Consider the following 26,260-nt stretch of genomic DNA (forward strand, 5'->3'; position numbering starts at 1 on the left):
AGAGCATGAACGGGGGAGGGTCAGAGAGAGGGGGAGACACAGAATCCGAAGCAGGCTCCAGGCTCTGAGCTGTCAGCACAGAGCCCAACGCGGGGCTCAAACTCACGGACCATGAGATCATGACCTGAACCGAAGTCGGACGCTTAACCGACCAAGCCATCCAGGCGCCCCAATACTTTTAAGAAAATAAAATTCATATTAGGATAAAATTCTATGGGAGAAGTAGAATGGAGTTGAAGGAGCAAAAAGAGTGATATAATATTACAAAGCTTGTTAAGATATTTTCAAATAGGGAAAATGGTAGCTATCAAGCCTCTGTTGTAGCAAGATTTCACTGGATACATTTAAAAGAACAATTAACATTTTCATTTGAAATGTCAACAGCTACAATACATAATAAAATGAATCTTTTGAGACTATTTACATGTAATGATTATTTCGGATTTTTTTTTTAAATTCATTAAGGCGTCCTGGTTTTTCAAAATTGATAGAAAAGTACACAAGTAAAACAAGTTTGAAGAGTATTCACTGCCTCCCTGCTTAAGCGCTCTCAACTCCTGGCCTGCAGGGGGCGTTGCAGCCAGCTCACCTCACCACTGGCACAAGCCCAGCAGGCCCCGTGTTTGTCAAGGCTGGCTGCTGTATCCCCATCCTTAGCATAGTTGATGTTTAATGGTTGTTAAATGGATGGAAGTTGAATACTAGAAAGGAGCCATTCATGCCCTCTGATTCTTCTTTAGGGATTCCTCTAACACTGGCCTAGCCTGGAGTGGCTGAGGCCAGGATGGCTCTGGGTCAAGAGGTGTCCGCACTGCCATATCCTGTCACACCAAAAGTGAAAAAAATGCCAAACAGCCTACTAGATACATATGGCACTCCTTGGCTGTAGTTGGCTAAATGTCTCGTGTGCTCATGAAATGGCTGGGCTTAACTGCGGTCACCCATTAGTATCAATACTGAATATTTCCCCTCCTTCCTCAGTGCCTAAAAAAGACTAACTAGGGGGCGCCTGGGTGGCTCAGTCGGTTAAGCGTCCGACTTCGGCCAGGTCACGATCTCGCGGTCCGGGAGTTCGAGCCCCGCATCAGGCTCTGGGCTGATGGCTCGGAGCCTGGAGCCTGTTTCCGATTCTGTGTCTCCCTCTCTCTCTGCCCCTCCCCCATTCAAGCTCTGTCTCTCTCTGTCCCAAAAATAAATAATAAAACGTTGAAAAAAAAAAAAAAAGACTAACTAGTTGTAAAAACAATCGAAATGAGGGGCACCTGGGTGGCTCAGTCGGTTAAGCATCCAACTCGATTTTGGTTCAGGTCATGACCTCACGGTTTGTGAGATTGAGCCCCATGTTGGGCTCTGAGCTGACAGTGTGGAACCTTCTTGGGATTCTCTCTCTGCCCCCCCCTCTCTCTGCCCCTCTCTCTGCCTTTCTGTGCTCTCTCTCACTCGCTTGCTCTCTCTCAAAATAAATGGATACACTCAAAAAAAAATTGAGGGGTGCCTGTGTGGCTCAGTCAGTTGAGCTTCTGACTCTTGGTTTTGGTTCAGGTCATGATCTCACGGTTTGTGGGTTTGAGCCCTGCATTGGGATCAGTGCTGTCAGTGTGGAGCCTGCTTGGGATTCTCTCTCTCTCTCCCTCTCTCTCTGGCCCTCCCCCACTTGTATGTTCTCTCTCTCTCAAATAAACTTTAAAAATTAAAAAAAAATAGATTTAATAAATTTTTAAAAACCTGAAGTTAATACTTTCAAATGCTTTCAAAACTGGGTCAGAGACCACAGGGGTATGCCCTGGCTTCCTGAGGCATGGGAAAAAGTGACTAAGTGGAATTAGTGAGAAAGATATTAGAAACTAAGGGAGAAACTAAGGGAGGAAGGGAAAAAGCAGAGGCAAATCATCAACGGTAATTAAGAGATAAGAAAATTAACCATGAGGAAGAAATAAAGGAAGATCATAACATTTACATAAGTGTCTTGTGATAAGGGGAAAGATGGCTGCCTTGTTTCAAATTAGGCAAAAGGCAGAAATCCTCATAAATTCTTACACATTTCTTTTAAAACTCCCCAGTGTCTGTAGAAGATCCTAAACAACAAACTCATTATTTTTTTTAAGATTTTATTTTTTTAAGTAATCTCTACACCCAACGTGGGGCCCGAACTCACAACCCCAAAATCAAGAGTCTCGTGTTCCACCAACTCAGCCAACCAGGTGCCCCTAACTCATTATTTGAACAAGTGGCAAGAGGGGCACCTGGCTGGCTGAGTCGGTGGAACACGAGACTCTTGATCTTGGGGTTGTGAGTTCGGGCCCCACGTTGGGTGTAGAGATTACTTAAAAAAATAAAATCTTGCCTTGCCTTTCAGAGGTACACAGCAGCAAGATGGCAGAGCAAATTTCCGAGAAGAGGAAGTTCATCGCTGATGGCGTCTTCGAAGCTGAACTGAACAAGTTTCTCACTCAGGAGCTGGCTAAAGGCGGCTCGTCCAGGGTTGAGGTCCAAGTTACACCAACCAGGACAGAAATCAGTATCTTGGCTATCAGGGCACAGAATGATCTGGGTGAGACAGGCTGGCAGATCCAAGAGTTGATCCCTGTAGTTCAGCAGAGGTTTGGTTTCCCCGAGGGCAGCATAGAGCTTTATGCTGAGAAGGTGGCCACAGGAGGTCTGTGTGCTATTGCCCAGGCAGTCTCTACGTTATAAACTCCTAGGAGGCCTCACCGTGTGGAGCGCCTTCTATAGTGTCTTGTGGTTCATCATGGAGAGTAGGGCCAAAGGCTGTGAGCTTGTGGTGTCTGGGAAAGTCCAAGGACAAAGGGCTAAATCCATGAAGTTTGTGGATGGCCTGATGACTCACAGTGAGGACCCTGTTAACTAGTACATGGACACTGCTGTGTGACATATGCTGCTCAGACAGGGCGTGCTAGGCGTCAAAGTGAAGAGCATGCTTCCGTCAGACCCAAGTGGTAAGTCTGACCAAGTGGTAAGAATTCCCTGCCAGATCATGTGAGCATTGTGGAACCCAAATATGACATACTCCCCAGCAACCCCATCTCGGGACAGGAGGGTGGGAAGTCAGAACTCCCTGCCATGCCTCAGCCAGTACCCACAATGTTAACAGGGTCTCCGTGGCAGCTGCATCTGGAGTTTGGATTTTGCTCTGTAAAGACCTTTAATAAAATCTTTGAAAAAGAAAACCAGAATAAAATAAAATCTTAAAAAAATTAAGATAAAAACTGGCAAAAGAATCAAGCCCTTCCTATAGGAACTGTTCTTTAATATAACCAAATAGACGTAAAGTTTATTCTCATAGAAGTATTCCTCCTAACAAATGAAAAAGGAATGACATAATTAGAATATCACTGTTTTGTAACCTCTAGTGATATAATTGATCCAGGTAATGCCACATATTAGCTACCTCCAAATAAAATACACAATAGTCACTACAAAAAAAGAAAGAAAGAAGAAAGAGAGAAAGGAAAAAGAAAAATCTGATCAAACCTCTTGATCTAACTTCCAACATAAAGAAAAAAAAAAAAAAGAAAAGCATGATCACTGATAGCTTAAGGATACCATCAGCAAAGTCCTGACTGTAAAAACTTCATAGGTATGAAATAAACTAAACACTTCAGTCAAGAGGTGGAGATTGTCAGATTGCAGAGCAGAGTTGGCTATTTCTCTTTGTAATCAGTATTCTCTCTTTATTTCTTACTGTAGACACTTTAAAAATAAAGATACAAATAGTGAGAGGATAGGAAAAGACATACCATATGAACAGTCAGCAGAAACAAACTGGAAGGGTCATAAAAATATCAGGCAAAATGTACTTCAAAGCAGGAGTAGTGATGGAGATAAAGTAGGAAACTTCACACTGATAAATGGTCAATATGTGAAAAAGAAAAATTGTGAATGTATATGGGCCTAATAAGGGCTTCAATATACAAAAGGCAAAATGCTACAGAAATAAAGGAAGACCTCTACAATCACAGTTAGATTTTAACACACCTCTCTTGGTAATTAAAAGAGCACCTAGATCCCCTCCTCCCCCGAAAATATCAGTAAGAACATAGAACTGAATGATGCTATCAACCAAGCATAAGAATTTGGAAACAAAGAACCACCTTATCCCTAAAATAAGGAGAGAGGGGAGGGTGAGTTGGTTAGGCATTTATCTGCCTCCTCTTCTAAGCGAGTTCTTTAAGTACCGTTCAGACATAATGACTAAGCACACTTATGCCACAGATCTGAAGAGAAAGACGAGAACAGGAGAGGTACTGAGTTTAAGGAAAGAATGGTCCGTCTTTTATTTATACAGCTTTCAAACCCAAGTAAGCTCCAAAGCCTTTTTTACATGCATGATGTCATTCCATTCTTATATATCCTTTGAAAAAGGCAGCCCATATGTTCTTATCCCCATTTTACAGATAAGGAAGTAAGCCCAGAGGCTGACAAGCAAAAAAAAGACAGAAAAAACAAAAGCCAAGTTTGCTGCTCGATCAAAAGGTGGATGCATTTTACAGATCATATGAGTGACTCAACGGGAGTGCGGTGAGTTACCAACCGTTTTCTTTCTTGTAAGTGAATGTTCTACAATGTGTTGAAATATACAAAGCAATATCGGGAGTATTGAATCCTTAGTTAAGAAGCTGTGCAGTAGTCCCCCTTATCTGCAAGAAGTACGCTGAAGACACCCAACAGACACCTGAAACTGTATACAGTACCAAGCTCTGTATATACTATGGTTTTCTCTATACATACATACTTATGATAAAGTTTAATTTACAAGTTGGCGCAGTAAGAAATTAACACCAGTAATAAAATAGAGCAGTTATAACATTGTACTGTAATGCAAGTTATGTGAATGTGGGCTCTGTCTCTAAAAATCTGATTGTGCTGTCCTCACCCTTCTCTGATGATGGGAGATGATACGATACTGACGCCATGAGATAAAGTGAGGTGAATGACACAGGCTTTGTGAGGTAGCAGTAGGCTGCTACTGACTTCCTGATGATTCGTCAGGAGGAGGAATTGGCTTTCAGCTTCCAGACCTCGGGTGACCATGGATAAATGAGACCGAGGTAAGCAAAGCTGTTTATAAGGGGCAATGGCTATATTTTCACACACTCCCTAAAACCCTGAAATGATATAGTCAGATACCAGGTTGGACCCAAGAGGACAAAGCTGTGAATGTTCACCCTGTGTCCAAACAACATCGAAAAATGAACACTCCTTGATGGGCTTGTTGGCAAACTCAGTAAGTGTTGGCCACACTCCTGGTTATGCATAAAAACTGATCGAGTTGTGGTTTAGAAACAATTTCTCTTAATTTTTTTTAATGTTTATTTATTTTTGAGCAGGGGGGAGGGGCAGAGAGAGAGGGAGACACAGAATCCGAAGCAGGCTCCAGGCTCTGAGCTGTCAGCACAGAGCCTGACATGGGGCTGGATCTCACGAACTGTGAGATCACCACCTGAGCCAAAGTCAGACTCTCAACCAACTGAGCCACCCAGGCACCCCAGAAACAATTTCCAAGTAAACAGTCCTCAGAGAATATGCGGATTTACTCTTCCCTATACCAAAACACAGACTTTACAGATCATCTCATTACTGATTTAAGAGGACAAGTCTCAGAGTAGAATCACTTTGTTTCTTGGCTTGAACCAAAATATGTTTAAAAATAAATATACATTTTTTTTTTAATTTTTTTTTCAACGTTTATTTATTCTTGGGACAGAGAGAGACAGAGCATGAACGGGGGAGGGGCAGAGAGAGAGGGAGACACAGAATCGGAAACAGGCTCCAGGCTCTGAGCCATCAGCCCAGAGCCCGACGCGGGGCTCGAACTCACGGACCGCGAGATCGTGACCTGGCTGAAGTCGGACGCTTAACCGACTGCGCCACCCAGGCGCCCCAGATTTCATACATAGGAAATATACATTTCCCAGGCAAGGACTGGTTATTTAAATATCATATTGTCTGTTTTATTTACACTCTTCTCCAAGTTCCACTGAAGCATATTTCTTTAGGTACATGGGGATCATTTCATTAAGGCTAATGGTGATTGTTTTCTAGAAAAAAAAAAAAATATGTGAACACCAAGGAATATTTTTCACTTTCCCGGAAAAATACAAAAGGGAAGAAAAATGATTTGAATTTTTAGTTCTAATTCTTTCCAGTTTTTTATAAAAGTTCAGTGTTGTTCGGATTTTTATATGACCAGAGTGAATAAAGTGCAGGAGTCAATCGCTGCTTTCTATTTAAAGCAAACTGGCTTTTTATATCATAGGGACTTTTATTTTGAAAAAAGCAAAAGAAAAGAAAGAAAAAAGAGAAGAGAAGAAAAAAGAAAAGAAAGAAAAGAGAAGGAAAGGAAAGGAAAAGGAAAAGGAAAAGGAAAAGGAAAAGGAAAGGAAATGGGCCAGTAGGTCCTTCCACCAGGTAGTCCCAACCAAGGTGGGCTGGCCTCCTGGCACAGACTGGGAGCGGCTCTGCCCATGTTGCCAGCTTGCCTGCTGTGGCGGCCCAGTAAAACCGTGGCTCCGTGCCATCATGAGAAACAGGACTGATCTGATTATGTCACACACAAGTTTTGAAGGAACTATCAGTAACAACTCAATTACTCTTTGTGGCTTATTTTTATTCGTAATCAATAATCTAGAAGTGAAGTCCTCCACGGCCCATTATACCTTTAGGGGTCCATCTACTACCCCAGGAACACCTGCGGAAGGAAAGTGTGAAGGCAGCATGTGTTAAGAGACATCACCGCTTCTAAAAATAATTTGGAGGAGACAGGCATGAAACTCAAGTTCTGATGTGCTTAAGTACTCATCTGATTATTCAACTATGAAGAGGTCTTTGGCACACACAACTGATTTTTAGCAAGCACAAGGTATCAAGACCAACATTTTGACATTATAAAAGCAGGCTGAGTTGCATGAATGTCTAAAAGTGGACGAAAAACTAAGACTACATGCTTTTCCAGCCAAAGAGGAAGCAGAGAGTGGAGTCAAACATGAACGTGCCTTTCAGCAGAAAGGTGATAAACAGAAAGCCAAGCACATAATATACTGAAGAATGAAGAAACCCCACGTAATGGCTTCTGCTAACTTTCAAACAGAATGAAAAATTCAAACTTTTCAAGGGTAAGAAGAAATGCAGTTGTGTATAGATCACCCCCAAAAAAGAGCCCATGACTATTAAAGTTTCTGCGGATCTTCTGAACTATTAAACACCTGATGTTATGGGACCACTCTGGTTCACCTTTAATTTCAATAACTGATGGCTATTTTTCACCAAGACACTAGCTTTGGCATCCAAAATACTAATTTGTTGATGAGAATCATAAAATAATTTTATGTTAACTTTGCTAATTTATGAGATAGAAAACGTACAGTCCTTGATTCTGAAAAGGCCATTTAATATCTTATCCCAATTACTCATCCCGGAAGGAAGGGAAAGGAGAAAGCATTTGGAATTGCATTAAAACAGAAAGTTTAGAACAACATAAAACATGTGGAAAGAAAAATCAAAGGCTAATAAATATTCAGTCTACGTGAAATACAGGAAAATAGGAGAAAGTACTGAAAGTACTTCGCTGTACCACGGTTATACACAGTAGTCATGATCACTTCCCAGATTACTCTTTGGATACTTAATTCAATTGGCCTTAATTGCTTATAAAGTGTGCGACACAATTAGGGAGGATCTGTCTCTAATTTAGCTCTGGGAGAAGCATGAATGGATGGAAACTCTAATCATAGACCACAGTAGATCATTAGAGCAATTAAGAACACAATTTCCAGTCTTGAAAACCTTTCACACAAATCACCTGCTAGCCTTTGGAGCCAGGTTTCAGACTTGCAAAAACTTTGGGGTTCTTAAGGGCAAGTGAGAGCTCATTGAGGAAGGAAATAAAGTGGGAGTCTCTTTCAGATTTCTTTGACTCAAAGATGACAACAATGGTAAAGTGAGGTTCTGGGCGGGTTAGGAAGTAGGTGCTCTGAACTTTGTCATCATAGAAGTGGACCACTTTCTCCAAGCTGTTCAGGTCGGACATGCGGTCTGTCATGATCATGATGACATTGGGCCAGTGCATGACGGGCCTGTCGCTGGGCAGAGACACCACAGCTGGATACTGGTCCACACCCTTAGGGGCCTCTCTGTAGGAATGGGGGTGGTGATAGCCGTGACCCTGAAAGCTCTCGGAACCTCGGTTGTCAAAGATTAAGGACACATTGGCAGCATCATACTTCCTGATGAAGCTGGAAATCTTCCCAAAGAAGTCTGGGTTGGCTTTTGCAGTCAACGTTTTCATTTCTGAAGGAGTCGTTTGTCGGCTCAATGCCTCGTGAAAGTAAAAGCTAAACTTGGCAAGAAGCATGTTTTTGAGTTTCATCAGCCAAAGGAAAAGGTGTGGGGGCTGAACGGCCTTCTGAGACTGCCCTCCAAACAGATGTTTCTTGGTCTCCCGCTGCTTTTCAAAGATCTGGCCCCAAGTCTGCAGCTTGGTGTGAGCACTGTGCAAGTTCACCAGAGACGGGAGGAACTTCCACTCGGAGACCTGAGCCTGGGCCTTCAGGAGATGACTCAGGACGTCGACTTCCAGCTGGAAACTGCTTTCCAAAGGACTGAGGATGGGGTGGTGAAATCTGAAGGGGAAGGGAAATTAATAGAAATAAGTGGAAATGTTACTCCACATTGACATTTTCTACCCTCAAAACAACACACTGTGGCCAGACAAGTAACATTATGTTTGGGGGCAGGGGAAGGAAAAGTTGAAGGGCTGCATGCCGATTTATTTGAAAAGTTGTTCTGACGTAACTTCACCGTTTCAGAGTTATGTCAGCATCATATCCTCCTGTGGAAATAGCCTGACATTTAAACAGAACATGAGAGTCATGGTTCCCTTCCTTTCAAATACAAAGAAATGAAATTAGCTGTACTTCTTTCCTAACCTATTTTATTCATTCTGGGAATTATATAACTCACATAAATATCAAAACAAGGCATCCTCTTTTTCAGGATGTAGTCCTAAAGAAGCACAGGTAAAAAGAAAAACAAAGTCACTAAAACGTATCTTAAATGTGTACGTAACACATATAAACTTACTTAATGTGCATAGTAACTCCACAAGGTATTATGGTAACTCCATAGTAACTCCAGAAGGTAAGCTCTTATTCAATCCTAATCCCCAAATTTCCTTCATATTTAATGTTTATTTACTTTTGAGAGAGAGAGCACGAGCAGGGGAGCGGCAGAGAGAAAGGGAGACAGAGAATCCGAAGCAGGCTCCACACCGTCAGCCCAGAGCTCAATATGGGGTTCGAACTCACAAACCATGAGATCACGACCTGAGCTAAAATCAAGAGTCGGATGCTTAGCCGACTGAGCCTCCCAGGCGCCCCTCCTTCATATTTTAGTCACAGTTAAAAACAAAGTAGTAGCTAAATTAAAAAAAATCTAATACTTCAATATTTACTTGTTTTAAATTGGATCACTACTCACTAAATTAACTTTACGACTCATGGACTGCTACCTGTTTGTAAAACATTTTTTCTACTCCGTTTGTTAACAGTAATATTGTGCAGTGGGAGGAGAGAGGAATGGGAGTATGTCCCCTTCAGGAACAGGGGGAAAAAGCGAAGTGTGAAGAGCCTGAGGCAAGTGAGAACATGACCCTTTCCCATCAATACCTATTTCTGATGCTTCAGGTTTCCTATTCAGAGTCATTTCCTCGGAAAGGTCTTCTCCGTTCACGTCCACACTAGTCAGCCAATTTACTCTTCTTGTTTCTTAATACCTGTCTTCCACGTTAGTAGCTTCATTGCATAATTTGCCAGGCAAACTGGGACACATGGTCACCTTTGCTTTGAGCTCCTCCCTGAGGACAAGTCAACACTGCCTACTTCCTACACTCCTTTATCTCTAAAACACGTGGCACAGAGCAGAGATTCAGTAAACATGGTAAACCAACTATGTGAAGATTTGAATCTTACTTTCTGCCTCATTGATTCTGTTGTTTGTGATCTAAATAAAATTCTGTAACAATGGCAAGGAAGGTCCTCTCTGTATGGACCATGTAGAGCTTTCTTGCTCAGTCTTCTGAAACATGCCCAGGGGGTGATTAGTGTCTCTCTGGCCTGATGCTCTCTCCTTCTCCAGGAGCCAACGCCAAGCCCTTATACTCTTCCTAAAGATCCAAAGCAACTGCAAGTGACCCTGATTTCAAATATGTGGGCAAGATCTAGCATTTACTGAGCATATCCTATGCCCCAGGCACCATGGGAGATGATTTACAGGCCTGAACCCACATAAGTTAATTGCTTCACTGTCAACAAGGCAGAGGCTTCTCATATGGCTCTCTTGGCCCCCGTTGAAGAGGCAAATGCTGGTTATCAATTAAAAAGTGAAGGAAAAAAATCATCACAAATAGACCTAGAGTTTTAAAAAATCCATTTAAACATTAATTAGAGGGATTATTAAAAATTAATTAGAGAGCCCATATTAGGTTGGATATTTTAAGATAGAAACTGATGTGATAAGTAGGATATAGTTATTCACATGACCACACATTATTTTTTTTTTCTATCGCCAGTATTTTCCCTTCAATATCCTTCAAGAGAAGGAAGCTAAAACATGGGTAGTGGAAGGTTTTAGTCTAATAATACATTCAAAGAATCAGAAAGATGGGGTGCCTGGGTGGCTTAGTCAGTTAAGCATCCAACTGTTGATCTTAGCTCACTCAGGTCATGATCTTGCAGTCCGTGGGTTCAAGCCACATGTCAGGCTCTGCGCTGACAGCGTGGAGCCTGCGTGGGATTCTCTCTCTCTGCCCCTTCCCAGCTTGTGCTCTCTCTCAAAAGAAATAAATAAACTTAAAAAAGCGGGGGGGGGGGGGGGGGGGGTCGGGGAATCAGAGAGAGAAACCAGATTTCAAATCCCCAGCTCATATACTTAATTAGTAATTAATTAACTAATTTGCACTCTCCAAAGATTACATGCTTGAAGTAAACGTTAAGAAAGTCTAATACACATGCACACACACAACCCCACTATAGCACGTCTCAAAACTTTTGAAGTGTAAGAAATGTTCCTACCACCTTAGCCTTTAGGCCCTTTGACACTTAATGACCATAAAACATCACAAGATTCTATAATCATGGGTATCGAGAAAATTTGCCAAGGAACTCAGAACATAGTAAAGACTGTCAATAATAGGAAAACGGTATGAGATTGAAGAAAATTCTACCACAAATAACAATACTCCATTTTTCTGCCTCATTGGAAATCATCATTTATATCCAATGGTCTCTCTGAAAGAACATGAATTCTCTGTACTAATCTTCAGAAAGAATTCTGAACAAGCTCTTCCACAAACATAAACTAAAACTGTTTATATGTTCAACATTTATTAGGATGAATGTGAATTTCGAAGCTATTTTTCATCCTAAAGAAGAGCCAAAAATTCATGTTAATGTTATTCTGCCAAGACTTTGAGATTAGCATTATGATGTATCATTTCCCCATTTCCATTCTTGTTCTGTGCCTCATGCCTATTTACAACTCACACTATAGGGGGATCTGTTAAATTGTTGTAATCCAAAATATATACCTCAGCTATGGCAGCGAGGTTGGAAGAGTCTGAATACAGAATAAATTGACAACTATTTGCAAAGAACATCTGCTCTAAAAAAAGCCAAAAAAGAGAGAGAGAAAGGGAGTGGGGACAGAGAGAAAGCGGGTAAGAGAGAACTCTCTCCTTCACAAATCCACATCAAGGAATTCCTTCCAAAAGAAGTATGCAAGTCCCATGCATGTGAGGAGTCAGATGAAAATGATTAAAAACAATCTGTAGCACAGTGTGAACGTACTGAATGCCACAGAACTACATACATTTTAAAATGGTAAATTTTAAGGGCACCTGCGTGGCTCAGTCAGTTAAGCGTCTTTGGCTTGGGTCGTGATCTCATGGTTTGTGGGTTCGAACCCCACGTCAGGCTCTGTGTTGACAGCTCAGAGCCTGGAGCCTGCTTCAGATTCTGTGGCTCCCTCTCTCTGCACCCCCCCCCCCCCGCCTTCTCACACTTCCTCTCCCTCTCTCTCAAAAATAAATATTAAAAAAATTTTTTTAATTTAAAAAATGGTAAATTTTATAGTATGTATATTTTACCATAATGAACAAAAATCTATAGTTTCTTCTCATTTAAAACTTTTACTAGTGGGGGTCCTGGGTGGCTCAGTTAGTTGAGCATCCAACTCTTGAGTTCGCCTCAGGTCATGATTTCATAGTTGTGAGATCGAGTCCTGCATCAGGCTCTGCACTAAGCACGAAGCTTGCTTAAGATTCTCTCTCTCTCTCTCTCTCTCTCTCTCTCTCTCTGTCTCCCTCTGTTCCTCCCCCCCACCGCGTTCTATCTCAAATTAAACAAAAAATTAAAAAAAAAACAAACTTCTACTAGTTTTTAGATACAAATACATTGAAGATATCAAGATGCATTAGCCAAAAGTCTGCCTTATAGGACTTTCCATGGTAGAAGGAGGTACTTATAAATCGATACAAGTAGGAAGTAATACATCTCTTATGAGAGATACAAAATAAAATGAGATTTTAGAAAAAGCAATTTCTTTTGGTTGAAAGATTATGCAGCCCATAAGGGAGACAGAATTTGAATTGAGCCATGAAGCTTAAAGAGCAGGTAGGATTTAGCCAGGTAAAGGTGAGGGCTTTCATTTCTGGCCCCATTCTTTTATTTATTTATTTTTTTTTTAAGTTTTTTAGAGAGAGAGGGAGAGAGAGAGAGAGAGAGAGAGAGAATTCCAGGCTCTGCACTGTCAGCGTGGAGCTCCATATGGGGTCAAACTCACAAACCATGAGATCACGACCTGAGCCCAAACCAAGAGTCAGATGCTCAACCGACTGAGCCACCCAAGTGCCCCTCTGGCCCCATTCTTAATCGCCTCCGATTCCACAACCTCTGCAAGTCTTCCCGCCAGAGGCAGAGTGCACGTTCCCATCCCTGGATTATGGCCTGGGCCACGTGACTTGCTTTGGTCAAAGGAAACACGTGTTAACAGATGTGATGCAAGCAAAGGCTTCAAATGAGCTTGGCTGGGCTTGTTCTTTTGCACTTGGGCCATAGCCACCGTGTAGCTGCCTCCCCACTAACCTCGGGCTCAGAATGAACGAGTACATGTGGAGCAGACTAAGCCCAAAGCTGACAGTAATAAGGCAAGCCCAGTGAGACCAACAGTGTTAAGCAGAGCCACCCTGCTAAGCCGGGCCTGTCGGGCCAACTTCCAGTAGACTCACAAGCCTGTAAGTGTGAATTTTAGGATGGTCTGTTATACAGAACGATTGTGGCAATAGCAACTGATACATGATGCAGTATGACAGGGTTCAGAACATACTACCCCAAGATATGGCATCTTGGTATACTATTTTAAGCTGAATAAATTTGAGGAATATGTGCAGGAAACACTTCCTGACCCTCCCCTGAAGCAGGTCATAAAACCCTCAAGTGAGAGGTGCCCTCCCCCTACCCTAAGCAAAGGAGCATCCTTACCTCCAAAGACCAGGGACACAGAGAGGAATCTGAAAGAACAGGCGTTGCTGGTTGCCCCAGCCTTCTACTCTTGGCTCCTTCCCTTTTTTGTCCTAGCACATCTCCCAACAACTCTTACATCTTCAAATGTACTCAGCTGAATCTTGTTTTATAACAAAATGTACCATGAAAACACAGGTTTCACAGCTTCCTTGGGTCTTCGTTATTTTATGAAGGCTCCCTGCCACGTAAAACTTACATTAAATACACTGGTATGTTTTCCTCATGTTAATTTGTCTTTTGTAAAGGGCCCCCTGCTGAGAATTTAGAAGGGTAGAAGGAACCGATATGTTCTTCCCCTCGGAGTTCAAGGACATTCCAGGCAAAACAAATAAGGGACCAGGGTAGGAAATAGCAAATACTTACCAGGAATACATTAGATTATGGAATGTTTTTTGGCTTCTGCTTAAAATCCTCAAAGAATTCTCGTTGAAGCTTCTTCCTTTTTACTAAAAGTCTGGGGACAATTTAAGGCATTTGATGGGACATATATGAATTTGAAAAGAGAGACTGGGGCAAGATCACAGAAGGCCAGTAGTCCTCACTGTTAAAATCAAGGCATGTTCGGGGCGCCTGGGTGGCGCAGTGGGTTAAGCGTCCGACTTCAGCCAGGTCACGATCTCGCGGTCTGTGAGTTCGAGCCCCGCGTCGGGCTCTGGGCTGATGGCTCAGAGCCTGGAGCCTGTTTCAGATTCTGTGTCTCCCTCTCTCTCTGCCCCTCCCCTGTTCATGCTCTGTCTCTGTCCCAAAAATAAATAAACGTTGAAAAAAAAAAATTTAAAAAAAAAAAAAATCAAGGCATGTTGAATGCCTAGGGTAGAATGTGTCCCACAGAAACTGCACTGTGGTTCTGTTAATGAAATTTGCAGTGAGTGAAAAGTCAGCTTGTTGAATGATACACACACAACCAACAGTTAATTTCACTTATCATCACGAATCTTTTTTTGAAGGAAAAAGGGTGCAAGGCCTAAATAAATCACAGTTCTGCCCTTGGTGAGAATCCTGTCATCTGAAGCATTCAGATAAAAAAAAATGTGCTCCCTAAAATGTAAACAAAAATTTTATGTAATTCAATTTAAAAAAATGTTCTCTGGGGCACCTGGTTGGTTCTGTTGGTAGAGTATGTGACTCTTGATCTTGGGGTTATGAGTTCGAGCCCCATGTTGTGTGTAGAGGTTACTTAAAAGGAAACTCTTCAAAAAAAAAAAGTTCCTTAAAATCTAACTGTAAAATCATAATTAAAGGATGTAAGTCACTTAATGATATATTACTACTGCCACAGGAGGGATTTTTTTAAAGCAGTCTAGAATGCATAAATAATTGCTTACTTCTTTGAAAGAATTACTTCTTAAAATTATACTCTTGATTTAGGAGAGTAAATATTTTGCAGTTATAACCTATCTTCTAGTTTTATTTTAACTATGAAATAGAAAAATTAGCCAGAATCTTCTTTTATGTGCACTGTATAACACAGGTAAGTAAATTCAAAATGAATTCCACAGAATCAAAAAGAATTCCACTGATGCTTCCTTGGGAAAAAAACAAAACAAGTTCTACCTCGCCCCAAAAGTATTCAAGGAATAGTAGTGATGAGGAAGCTTGGGGCAAGCTGAGGGCAAAATATAGGCTGACACACACTGCCCCCCCCCCCACCGCCCACCCCAGGGTGGAATATGTATGATATTCCCCAGACACTCCTGGCTGTCCAAGAACAAAGGAAAGGGGTTGAAGTGCTTGCCATAGTGATGTGGGAAACTAAGGCAAATGAAAAGTTAAATTCCCTTACTGCCTCTGGTCCATTGACAAGTCCTTGAGACCAGCAGAGTGACCTCCCTTTAGGAGCTCAGCTGCCTCAAGGATGACACTGTGCTGGGGGCAAAAGAGAACCTTAACATTATCCCAACCTCGAGGATCCTGTAAGTCAACTTCCTTTATCTCAACTGCCTCAAGATATATGCTGGCAATCATACTCCAAGCTTATTACCCCCCATATATATATCTGAAAGGTCTCATGACTGAGGTTTTATTAAATAGTAATAAATGGCATTTCCCTAGCAACAGCTAGCCCCTCAAGGTCCTGGAAACCTTGCTTCCAAAATTCCATAGAGACATACTCTATCCCTGACCCCCCCCAACCTGAGGGTGTATAACGAGTTACCCGTCACCATCCCAATGAAGCTCTTCCTGCCCATGGGTCCTCTCCACATGCTTTAATAACATCATCTTTTGCATCAAAGACATCTTCAAGAATTCTTTCTGGGTCATTGGCTCCGGACCCCATGAACCCACATTACCACCCCAAAACTTCATCAGTAGACATCCTGATCCTGCATGAGCTAAATTCATATTTTTCCTTCTAAAGGGCACACAAATAAAAACTCATATGATTCATGTTAATTATTCAACTTGAAATGCAGCATCATAACTGACTGTGATGCTGAAGGAATAATTTACACTTGCTTAATACTGTAATAAGTTCACCAAAAAAGGAAACCTTTAACACTTTTCTACTCTGAACACAACCGACTTCCAAAGAAAAGAAACAAAATATCCTTCTCATTTGTCTCTGAAAGTAGACTGGACCTTGCAATAACTCACACAGGATCTGCATCTCAAATCAGGGCCAGAGGTTTAGACTCTGTGATATACATCATGCTTGTTAATTTTTTAATACAAAAGCATTTCATCATTGGAAAGATAAAAGATTCACACAATATTTTATAAGCGTTCTGACATGAATCAGATATATTGGGACAAATAAACATTCCCTGAAAGATAAACTGGGTCTTTTGGGAAAAGGATTAACTCTTTCAATACAACAGAACACCAAAACATGAATTATTTCTCTAGAACAATGGAACCATGAAAGAAATGTGTTTTGTGTGGCACAGATGCCAAATCAAAAGGTCTACAGAAAAATGGATATTATCCTGGCAAAGGGCAAAGCATGCTAAACTTATACCTAGAATAATTCTACTTCCCTCCCCAAATCACCATATTATACAGAATTTCAACTTTGCAGAATTTCTTAACCAAGGAATTTATGTTGTTCAAATATAACCCAAGGCTTCTAAATGAGATCATTTTCAGGCTAGGATGTATCTATAATCAGTAACTCCCTACTAATTAGATAAAGGCAGCACGGATGGAAGATGGAGACTGTGGATGAAAACACCTTGACCCTAAGTGACACTGCAACCCAGATCCATCAGATTCCATCTGTGTCCACTCAGAAAGATGAGGGGTACAGCCAAGTACTGCCCTAAGAGCTTCAAGAATGAAAGCTGGACTTTTGCAGGAGATGGAAGAAATTCTCAAAGCTCTGGGAAGTGGAATGTTTCAAAGAAGGTTCAAAGAGAACAAATCTTGGGGCACCTGGGTGGCTCGGTCAGTTGAGTCCTCTCCAACTCTTGATTTGGGCTCTAGTCACGATCTCATGGTTGGTGAGTTTGAGCCCCACATCGGGCTCTGTGCTGACAGTGCAGAGCCAGCTTAGGATTCTCTCTCTCCCTCTCTCTCTCTGCCCCTTCCCCCCACCTCTCTAAATAAATAAATAAATAAATAAATAAATAAATACTTTTTGAAAAGATGATAGATCACAAATCTAATAAAATAAAAATGAAAATAGGTAAATAGTAATAACCACTCCTAGGAGACAGACACACACACACACACACACACACACACACACACACACTCTGTTAAGGTTCAGTACTAGTATATCCCAGTGTTGGCAACTTTCTCTGGTTTATCCAAACAATTTTTTCATGTAGGCTATTTTCAGTATCACAGGGAACTTTTAAAACATAGGTTTCTGGGCAACGAGTCCAAAATCATTAAATCTTACCTTCTTGGGGTAAGTAGTGGGGAGGCCCAGGTATGGTTTGTTTTCTTAAACTTCCCAAATGGTTCAGCAAACCACTTTCACATTAGCATTTGGGAATCGCCGCGTGAGATCTCTTCCCCTTGAGAATCATTATCTCCAACTGTACTTTTGTTTTTGGATTTCAAAAAACTATTTTATTTAAAAAAGTACAAATCAGGTTTTAGGAAGAAATAAAGTATTTCCAAACAGAAAATGTGTTAACATATAAAATTTGTTTAAAAAAAGAAAATGTGTATTTTTATATGCATGGACTGTCTCTCTAGAAGGGTAGGAAGAACTTGCTGACAACATTCATTGCCTTTTAGGAAAAGAATTAGATGAAGGACAGGGGCACATTTCACTATGTATTCTTTTGTACTTTATAAATTTTGAGCCATATTAATGTATTGCCTACTAAAAACAAAAATTTTAAATGTCAAAAAACAGAAAATACATGACGATAAAAAATAACTAGAAGACATTTTGGAGACAATTGGAGAAATCTGAATATGGACTATTTATTGCAGATGGTAGAAAATCAGTGCTGAATTTCCTGAGAAAACTATGCTACAGTTTTGTATAGTTCTCAGAAAATACAATCTGAGTATTTGGGGTTAAAGTGTCATGATGATATAACTTCCAAACAATGCGGGGGGGGGGGGGGAATGGTAAATAAAATTTTATAGAGAGAGATATAAAACAAACATGGTGATGTTTTAATAATATGAGTCCAGGGAAAATATATTTGTGTGTTCATTGCATGGTTTTTTTTTTGTTTTTTTTTTTAAGTTTATTTATTTATTTTGAGGGAGAGCAAGGGAGGGGCAGAGAGGGAGAGAGAGAGAGATGGGGGGTGGGGGGGAGAATCCCAAGCAGGGTCCACACTGTCAGCATGGCTGACATGGGGCTCAAACTCATGATGCTATGAAATCATTGTTTTTTGTTTTGTTTTTTTAATAATAGCTTTGCTATTTAATTCATATACAAAAAAAATACATTTGTTAAAAAATTTTTTTAACATTTATTCATGTTTAAGAGACAGAGAAAGAGCACAAGTGGGGGAAGACAGGGGGACAGGGAGACACAGAATCCAAAGCAGGCTCCAGGCTCTAAGCTGTCAGCACAGAGCCCGATGTGGGGCTCAAACCCACGAACTGTGAGATCATGTCCTGATCCGAAGTCGGATGCTTAACCGACTGAGTCGCCCAGCCATCCCAAAATACACTCTTTTAAGGTATAGGATTCAATGGTTTAATCAGAGTTGTGCAACCATCACCACTATCTAATTTTAGAAGAGTCTCATGGCCCCCCAAAGGGGAACTCAATATCCATTAGCAGTCACTCCCCATTCTCACCTTCCCCTCTGACCCCTGACAACCATTTTCTGTGTCTATAAATTTGTAAGCTACATTCTGTGTCTATGACTTTGCCTATTCTGGACATTTCCTATAAGCAGAGCGATACACTATGTGATCTTTTGTGACTGGTTTCTTTCACATAGCATAATTACTCAAGATTCATCCATGTCGTAGCATGTATCAGTACTCCATTCCTTTCAACAGTTGAATAATAATACACAATGCTTCTCAAATTCCTTGGGTATTGCTTTTTGGGTAGGAAGTGAGCAATACATTACATGTAGCCAGGCTCATTTTTTTTTTTTTTAAAGTAGCAATTGCCTTCAAAGACAGGTTTTCCAGCTGATCAATGTCTTTAAAAAAAAAAAATTAAGTTGGCTACAAATAGCTTTTTGACTATCAAAAAAGTTCAAGTATGCCTTCCTCAAAAGTACAGATGCCTGTCTCCACTAAGGAAGTTAAAAACAAAACCAAAATTATGCCACAGGCACTGAAAGCAATTATAAAGGAGTTTCCAACACATGTTAAGTAATGGTTACATCGGAGGAATGAGTGGATGACTCACCAAGGTGATTACTTTGAAAGGGACATTTATTTGAATAATGGTTTGTTAAGAAGTCACATTATTTTATACACAATTCGCTCGTGTGAACTCTTTTATAAGCAGCAAAATCAGTTATAATACATCTTTTAAGGATTTCTCCACTCTTGGTCTTTGGCCATTGTTTGGAGAAGTATCCACCCGGCATGGTGTTTAATGACGCCTAAAGAAGGTACCTAAGGTACACCTGGTGCTTAATTAATACGTATAAAATGTAAAACGACTACTTCTCCGCTTCAGGGCTGTTTAACGATGGGGTTTCACGAGTGTGGGGGAAAGACCTGGTCTGATGGGAGGGAGACGCTGCCACGCCTGTCCCTCCCTCCCTCCTCACCTACACTCACCTGGAGCTGTACTTCTTGAGGATGGTGTCCAAGAGGCCAACGAGCTCTTCAGCATTGATGAACTTCTGCGGGCTGAGGGTGTACATCTTCTCGTAGAAGTCCGCGATCTCCATCCGGGCCTGAACGAAGAAGCAGAGCTGCTCTGACAGGTGGGAAAGCAGTTCTTCCACGTGAGGGGCGGTCCCACCTAGTGCCCCGCGGCCAGTCACCACCTTCTTCAGCTCGTTGTGCAGGGAAGTGTAGATGGTGCGGATGGAATCCTTCCTGCTGAAGAAGGACTGGCCCCCTGGTAGGCAAAAGACATTAGCATATGACAAGTAAGGAAGAGAAAGCAGGGCAAAAGTTCTCCCAGCATCCACACGGAAAGGAGTGGAGCCTACTGAGCTCAGTAAGTTATCATCAGCCGCCAATTCAAATATTTTGCGACTCGTGATTTCACCGAGGAAGAAGAAAGAATGCCTGGTACAACTCATTAGTGTGGCAATGCACCTGCGTATGATTTCCTTACCCGTGTACCGATTCTCCCCCACCCCGGTTCAATGAGGATTCACATTTATTTCAGAGGATAATTGACCTAGTAAGTGACATCAACCTGGATCTAAACAGCCCTCCTTCCACATAAATATATTTAAAACAAAAAAGAATACCCGATCGGAAAACACTGTTGTTATTCCTGATAAATCAGGAAATTTTATTTCTGCATTAGAGTTGCATTTTCCTTTGCCTTAGCTTTTAAGCCATACCAGAAAATGGAAAATACACATATGTGTATCTCCCTTACACAAGAACACAGACTACTGGGGCCCCAGAGGAAAAAAAGAAAACCTTTAGTCCTTTTGTTAAAATAATCTCTATGCCCGGGGTGCCTGGGTGGCTCAGTCGGTTGACGGTCCAACTTTGGCTCGGGTCATGATCTCATGGTCCGTGAGTGCGAGCCCCGCATTGGGCTCTGTGCTGACAGCTCAGAGCCTGGAGCCTGCTTCAGATTCTGTGTCTCCTTCTCTCTCTCCCCCTACCCCGCTCATGCTCTGTCTCTCTCTGTCTCAAAAGTAAATAAACATTAAAAATTAAAAAAAAATCTCTATGCCCAACATGGGGCTTGAACTCATGACCCCGAGATCAAGAGTCACACACTGAGCCAGCCAGGTGCCCTGAAATCTTTAGTACTCTTGACAAGGTTGACACTATAAGTTATAACAAAATAAGCACCATGCTGTGAATTATTAAGAGCAGGAAGCAATTATAAATAACTGCTGGTGTAATTCAGGGGTTCCAAAGCAAATCAGAAAGAAAAAAAAAAAAAGACCAAATACATCCTTTTCAATAGTTAAAAAGAATCAAGTGGCACAGACAGCATTTCCTTACTTCTGTATTAATGCATGATGAGCTCTATTTCTAATAATTATAGAGCCAGCTTCAGCTCATAGATGTTTTCTTAAGCAATTCTGCACCCCACTAAAGGGTCACAGGTAAGACATTAGGAAAATGAAAAGAAATAGGGCAAGTTTAAAACACTAATTCTCAGGAATATATAAAACCCTCAGAAATGGGTGACAGTTTACATTTTCTATTGATACACACAAAATAGTTTAATGAAGAAATTTATCACTATTCTAAACATATCAATTAGGAGTGAAAATTATGTATCAAGGGATTTGTAAACTATCCCCTTAATAAATGAAACATCTCACAATGCTGTTTTTAGTTTAGGGCCCCATTTATGTTTCAAGAAATGAATCTTACATCCCTTCCTACTACTGTGACCACCTTGTCCCAGTTTTTCCATGACTTTCCAAGTCTTGGCACTCAAGGTCTGGCTTCTGGGAAAACCCTTAGTCCCATGTCCTGGGAACCCCGTCAGCCCTGGGCAAACCCAGAAGTTTTGTCACCTTCCTACTATTCCATAAACTACTAATACTTAAAAAATGTTTTCTTCAATATACTGCCTAAACAAACTGACTAGCATTCAAATCATTCCTCCTGCTAACAGCGGCAAAAACTATGTGGTACAGGTGGATTGACCCCAGCACTAACATCCCACACAGGACTGTACCCTGAAGGGTTTGCCTTCCTTCCTTGCCTGTATTCAGTCTAACTTGGCAGATTTTGTGATGCGACAGTATGGAATAAATAGACCTCTGTGTCCAAGTTCAGGAAAAAAAATCTCCTAGCTGAGGAAGGCAATAGAGTACCAAGCAAAATCCCTGGGCTGACTCAGTCAGTGGAGTGCGTGACTCTTGATCTCAGGATTGTGAGTCCAAGTCCCATGTAGGGTGTACAGATTACTTAAAAACAAAATCTTTTTAAAAAAAAATCTAAAAGTTCTGGAAGTCTGACTTAGTTCCAACTTTCAGCTTCCGAATTTATAAGCTGTGTGATGTGCAAATGACTTAGCCACTCTGAGCCTTCGTTGTTTTTTAACACGCAGCTAGTAACAGAGTTGCTAAGAAGACAAAATGAAATAACATTTGGTATGTAATGTGCCTGGAGCAAAGCACATATTCCACAACCATAATCCCCTTCCCTTCCATTCATACCTGATATAAGAAAACTGTAACCACTATCTAAGTGAGCTTCTAAAACTCTATGGTAAATTGGGAGCTTCACGTACTGTAAAAAAGAATAGCATCTATTTGAAAGATAGCTAGGTGATTTCAACTGTACTCACCTCCGCTGTTAAATAGCGTGGCCTTGGTGAAAAAGGGATACCTTCCTTTGTCAGATTACCCTTATTTGAGGGAGTGGAAACACCACATAAATACAAAAATACTGTGAAAATCTTATCAATAAACACCATCACTAATATGTAAAACCAAGGGACACTATAAGGAAGGGAGAGACCACCAATGCATTTCTTTTAAACAGGTCTCTGTTCTCCAATCTCTCAGGAGCACAATCCTATTGTTGACTATCCTGATAAGGAATATCCAATGGGGACGGGCCTTCCTTCATACTGGGAAACAAGGAATCAGAGACATCAGACACCTTCCTCTTTTCAATTTTTTGAGTTTACAAAATACAGTTATTTTGAATTATTTCTAGAAGGCTCTATGTATTGAATCCTCATTATTTCTCAAGATTTCAGTGGTCCATCTCACATGATAAAATTTCACATAACAAATATATTAAAGGAGTATGTAAAATATCTAATTGAGTATTTTGTTCCACAGCTTCTTGTTAATGGTAATTTGTAAACATCAGTTCTCAAGTTAAGGCATTTTCTACCATGCTAAATTCCAACAGCCAGAGGTTGAGGAAACCCTCTCGTAATGAAACCAAAGGGAGAAAAGTATGACCTAAAATCCTCCAAAGGCATTGAGATGGCATATTTTAAGCCATCCCCAAACAGGTATATTCTCCCCTCAAAGGAAAGAGAAAGCTCCAGGATAAGAAAGGACTCCACCCAAAGTTTTTCAGAACTGAGCCAATACAGGAACAGAAGGCTCCCTGTCAGGCCTGTCCTTTGCCTATAGTGTTTGCTGACATGTGCATGAATAAACAGGATTCTCTGCTAAGGTCTCTGATGAACACTAGTCGTGAGAGTGAAGTCAGAAAGACTCACTTTTTTGAACCATGTTTTAAATGTTTAAAAATACACATAAAACTTTTTGTTTTGCTTTTTAAAGAAAACCATACAAACATTCTAATTAGCAAAGTATTTGAAAAACATGGGAATGTCTAAGTGGCAACACAAAAATTTTCCCCCAAGGTTTTAAGAAAATGGAGTCAACAGAATAATCACAAAATCATATTGTAAGCACATTATCACAAACACTCTCAGTATCAAAAAACCGTAAGATATCTGCAAAGTTAAAATTTTAAATCGGGAGCCTACAATTACTACACATGGGTATAAGTTATGAGGCATTGAGGTTAAACATGCCATTTTCAGAACATTTACTCAGAAGTGACAGATCACCTGGGAGTCTGAACCATGCCAGGGCACGTTTCATAGTGTAAATGGCTCCTGGGTCAGTTTCAAGGTGCAGCCTTCAGGTTCATGCATGCAAGCTGGGCGTCCGTGCAGAACTAGTCACTTTACATAATAAGGGCCATTGCAAAGAACCAAGTCAGGGACAGTGATGGTCTCACACATGCTCTTACACACAGGCAGCTAGTTCTGTTTACCAAAAACCAACCAGACACATACAACTTAAACTAGAATAACAGATTTTTAAGCTGGGGTCCATAAATAGGCTTTAGGAAATCCACTGAACCCTCTCAGATTATATGCAAAATTGTATTACACATATATTTTTCATATACAAGTTCATGGGTTTTATCAAATTCTCATACATGAGCTTTAAAAAGAATCATGGCACTGGGGTCAATTACCATTCTTCATGAAGTGGGGGAATCTAAAAATAACGAAAACTGCCAGAAAATTACCCACTTTCAATTTTACAGCCAGAATCCTCTGCATTTCTAAATACAGTTGACCTTTGAACAGAGCTGGGGGTGACAGAGGAGGGTGTTGGGGTGCCGACCTCCCCCAACACAGTTGAAAATCCAAGTATACCTTTTGACTCCCCAAAAACTTAATTACTAATAGGTTATTATTGACTGGAGGCCTTACTGATAACATAAACAGTAGATTAACACATTTTGTATATTTGTACATCTATTTGTACGTATATATAGTATATATATATATACAGTATTATGTATTGTATTATAATAAACTAGAGAAGAAACAATGTTAAGAAAATCATAAAGGATGAGAAAATACATTTACTGTACTGTATTTATGGGAAAAATCCGTGTATTAGTGGACCCAGGCAGTTCAAGCCCCTAATGCTCAAGGGTCAACTGTATATACAAGGTAGATTTAAAGTAGAATACATATGCCAATTTTTTATAAATCACATGGATAAGAACACAATCTGACACTTCAAAAGCAGGTATTCCAGTTTGAGATCTGTCAACTACCTACACCAGTGAGCACAAACAATCTGGCAATCTGTAGAAAGGGGAATAATAATACTGCAACATCAACTGCAAATTTGTGAGAAGTACCACTGTAAAAAGGGGTGGAAAAAACACACAAGGTGAATCTATCTGACCAGTTTTTGCCAATACGTCAACATACTAAATAACAAGTCATTACCTGAACAGCTAAGGCAGAAGTTAAGATCTGAGAAAGCCCTACCCCTTGGGTGTTTACTGACAGCAGTATGTACATGGCCACTTTCAGGAAATGTAAGGAAACTAGGGGTTAACAATCAAAATGGAATCTGCACTCAATTTTACCTTTCTATTCTACATTGTATATACGTGTTCTTCACTCATACCCAACCCTGTGCTTTCTGATAATGAAAGGGTGTAAACATAGGCCACAATACTAACACAACTTTGAAAGCTCTGGGACTTATAGTATTTATTGCTGATAATTGTAAGCCGTAATATTTTGTATGCATAGCCTTTGGCTTTCACATACTTTATGTCCTCCTGATCTACTCATACTAATTGTTTCTGTAGTGAAAATCAGTTGCTCTTGCATCTTATTTTCAGGGGCAAGATTTATGACGGAGTAAGAGTGTTTACCATTTCCCCCGTAAGTCCCCTCTTGCTAGTGTTAGGCATATTTCTTGCCTTTCCTGTCCAGTATTCATTTCCTCATTCATTAAATATTTATTGAGAGCCTAGGAAGAGGGGGTAGGACTCCATCTGCAACTCGCAGGGGCCTTAACCTTAAGAGGCCGGATAAAAGTGTTCATTAATTATAACTAGGTTGTGTTGGCAAGTTTTGCTCCTCTGGCCACAGTGTCACTGATCAGAAGAGTGAAGACATACAGTTTGCTTAACTTCTCATTTACGGCACCAATCCATGCACTGAGCAAAATGGATACACCCATCGGTTTGTGGCACAACCCTGCAAAGAGCATCCACCCGGGTGGCCAATCTAACAGCAGCAGAGGCCAGTGGGCGGGGTTTGTGGAAGCCGAGGGAAGGAAGGGAACGGTGGGAGAATTGGGAGTGCCAAGTTGAGCCTGAGGCTACAAGTGACAGAGACAGGGAACCCAAGCCACTGCCGATCGGGGAACAGACCCCCTTTCCTTCCTCCTCAAAGGGCACGGGGGGCGGGGCGGAGGTACCTAGTTTTTGCCCCAGGTAGGTGAGGCTGTGATAGACCTTCTCGGCCGCGGCCAGGTGGGCCAAGGCCGCCAGCAGCGACAGCCAGCTGCCCCCCGCGCTCTTGTTGGCCTCTCGCTCCTTGTCCACATTGTCCTTGGCCTTGTCGTAAGAGAAGATACCCAGGTGAGAGAAGAACGTCTCCAGCACCGCCTGTTCCACCGGGACCGGGGCGGCCAGCGGGATAGACTCCCCCATGCGAGCTGCGATCCAGCTCCACCCACGTGGCTCTCCTCTCCCTCGCACTTCCGGGTTCTCAGGGAACGTGCGCACAAGCGTGCGTGCGCGCGAACGCCGCAAGCGGCGAGCTCGTGAGCGCGCTGCCGCCTGGACCGCGCTTGGGCCTTAGAGAGGACACCAGTAAGGGC

At 41.3% G+C, this 26,260-nt stretch overlaps 2 protein-coding genes across 2 annotated transcripts; one reads left to right on the forward strand and one right to left on the reverse strand.

The window, feature by feature from the left end:
* The first annotated feature begins 2,370 nt into the window (after positions 1 to 2,370).
* Positions 2,371 to 2,802, forward strand: LOC125169597 (40S ribosomal protein S3-like). Its single transcript, XM_047865072.1, has one exon. It carries the CDS (start codon positions 2,374 to 2,376, stop codon positions 2,692 to 2,694), a length of 321 nt encoding a protein of 106 aa, XP_047721028.1. The 5' UTR covers positions 2,371 to 2,373; the 3' UTR covers positions 2,695 to 2,802.
* Positions 2,803 to 5,784: 2,982 nt separating this feature from the next.
* On the reverse strand, positions 5,785 to 26,090 carry KICS2 (KICSTOR subunit 2). Its single transcript, XM_047865071.1, has 3 exons — positions 25,856 to 26,090; positions 19,761 to 20,046; positions 5,785 to 8,639 (listed from the first exon to the last, which is right to left on the reverse strand). Exons 1-3 carry the CDS (start codon positions 26,088 to 26,090, stop codon positions 7,823 to 7,825), a joined length of 1,338 nt encoding a protein of 445 aa, XP_047721027.1. The 3' UTR covers positions 5,785 to 7,822.
* Between the last annotated feature and the right edge of the window lie 170 nt (positions 26,091 to 26,260).

This window comes from Prionailurus viverrinus, chromosome B4 (assembly GCF_022837055.1).
Source record: "Prionailurus viverrinus isolate Anna chromosome B4, UM_Priviv_1.0, whole genome shotgun sequence".
NCBI classification, from domain to species: Eukaryota; Metazoa; Chordata; class Mammalia; order Carnivora; family Felidae; genus Prionailurus; species Prionailurus viverrinus.

Coding starts and splice junctions, on each gene's coding strand:
- LOC125169597 (XM_047865072.1), top strand. CDS start 2,374: ATGGCAGAGCAAATTTCCGAGAAGAGGAAGTTCATCGCTGATGGCGTC.
- KICS2 (XM_047865071.1), bottom strand. CDS start 26,090: ATGGGGGAGTCTATCCCGCTGGCCGCCCCGGTCCCGGTGGAACAGGCG. Junction 20,047..25,855: donor CTACCTGGGGCAAAAACTAG/GTACCTCCGCCC, acceptor TTTGCCTACCAG/GGGGCCAGTCCTTCTTCAGC. Junction 8,640..19,760: donor CTCAAGAAGTACAGCTCCAG/GTGAGTGTAGGT, acceptor CTTCCCCTTCAG/ATTTCACCACCCCATCCTCA.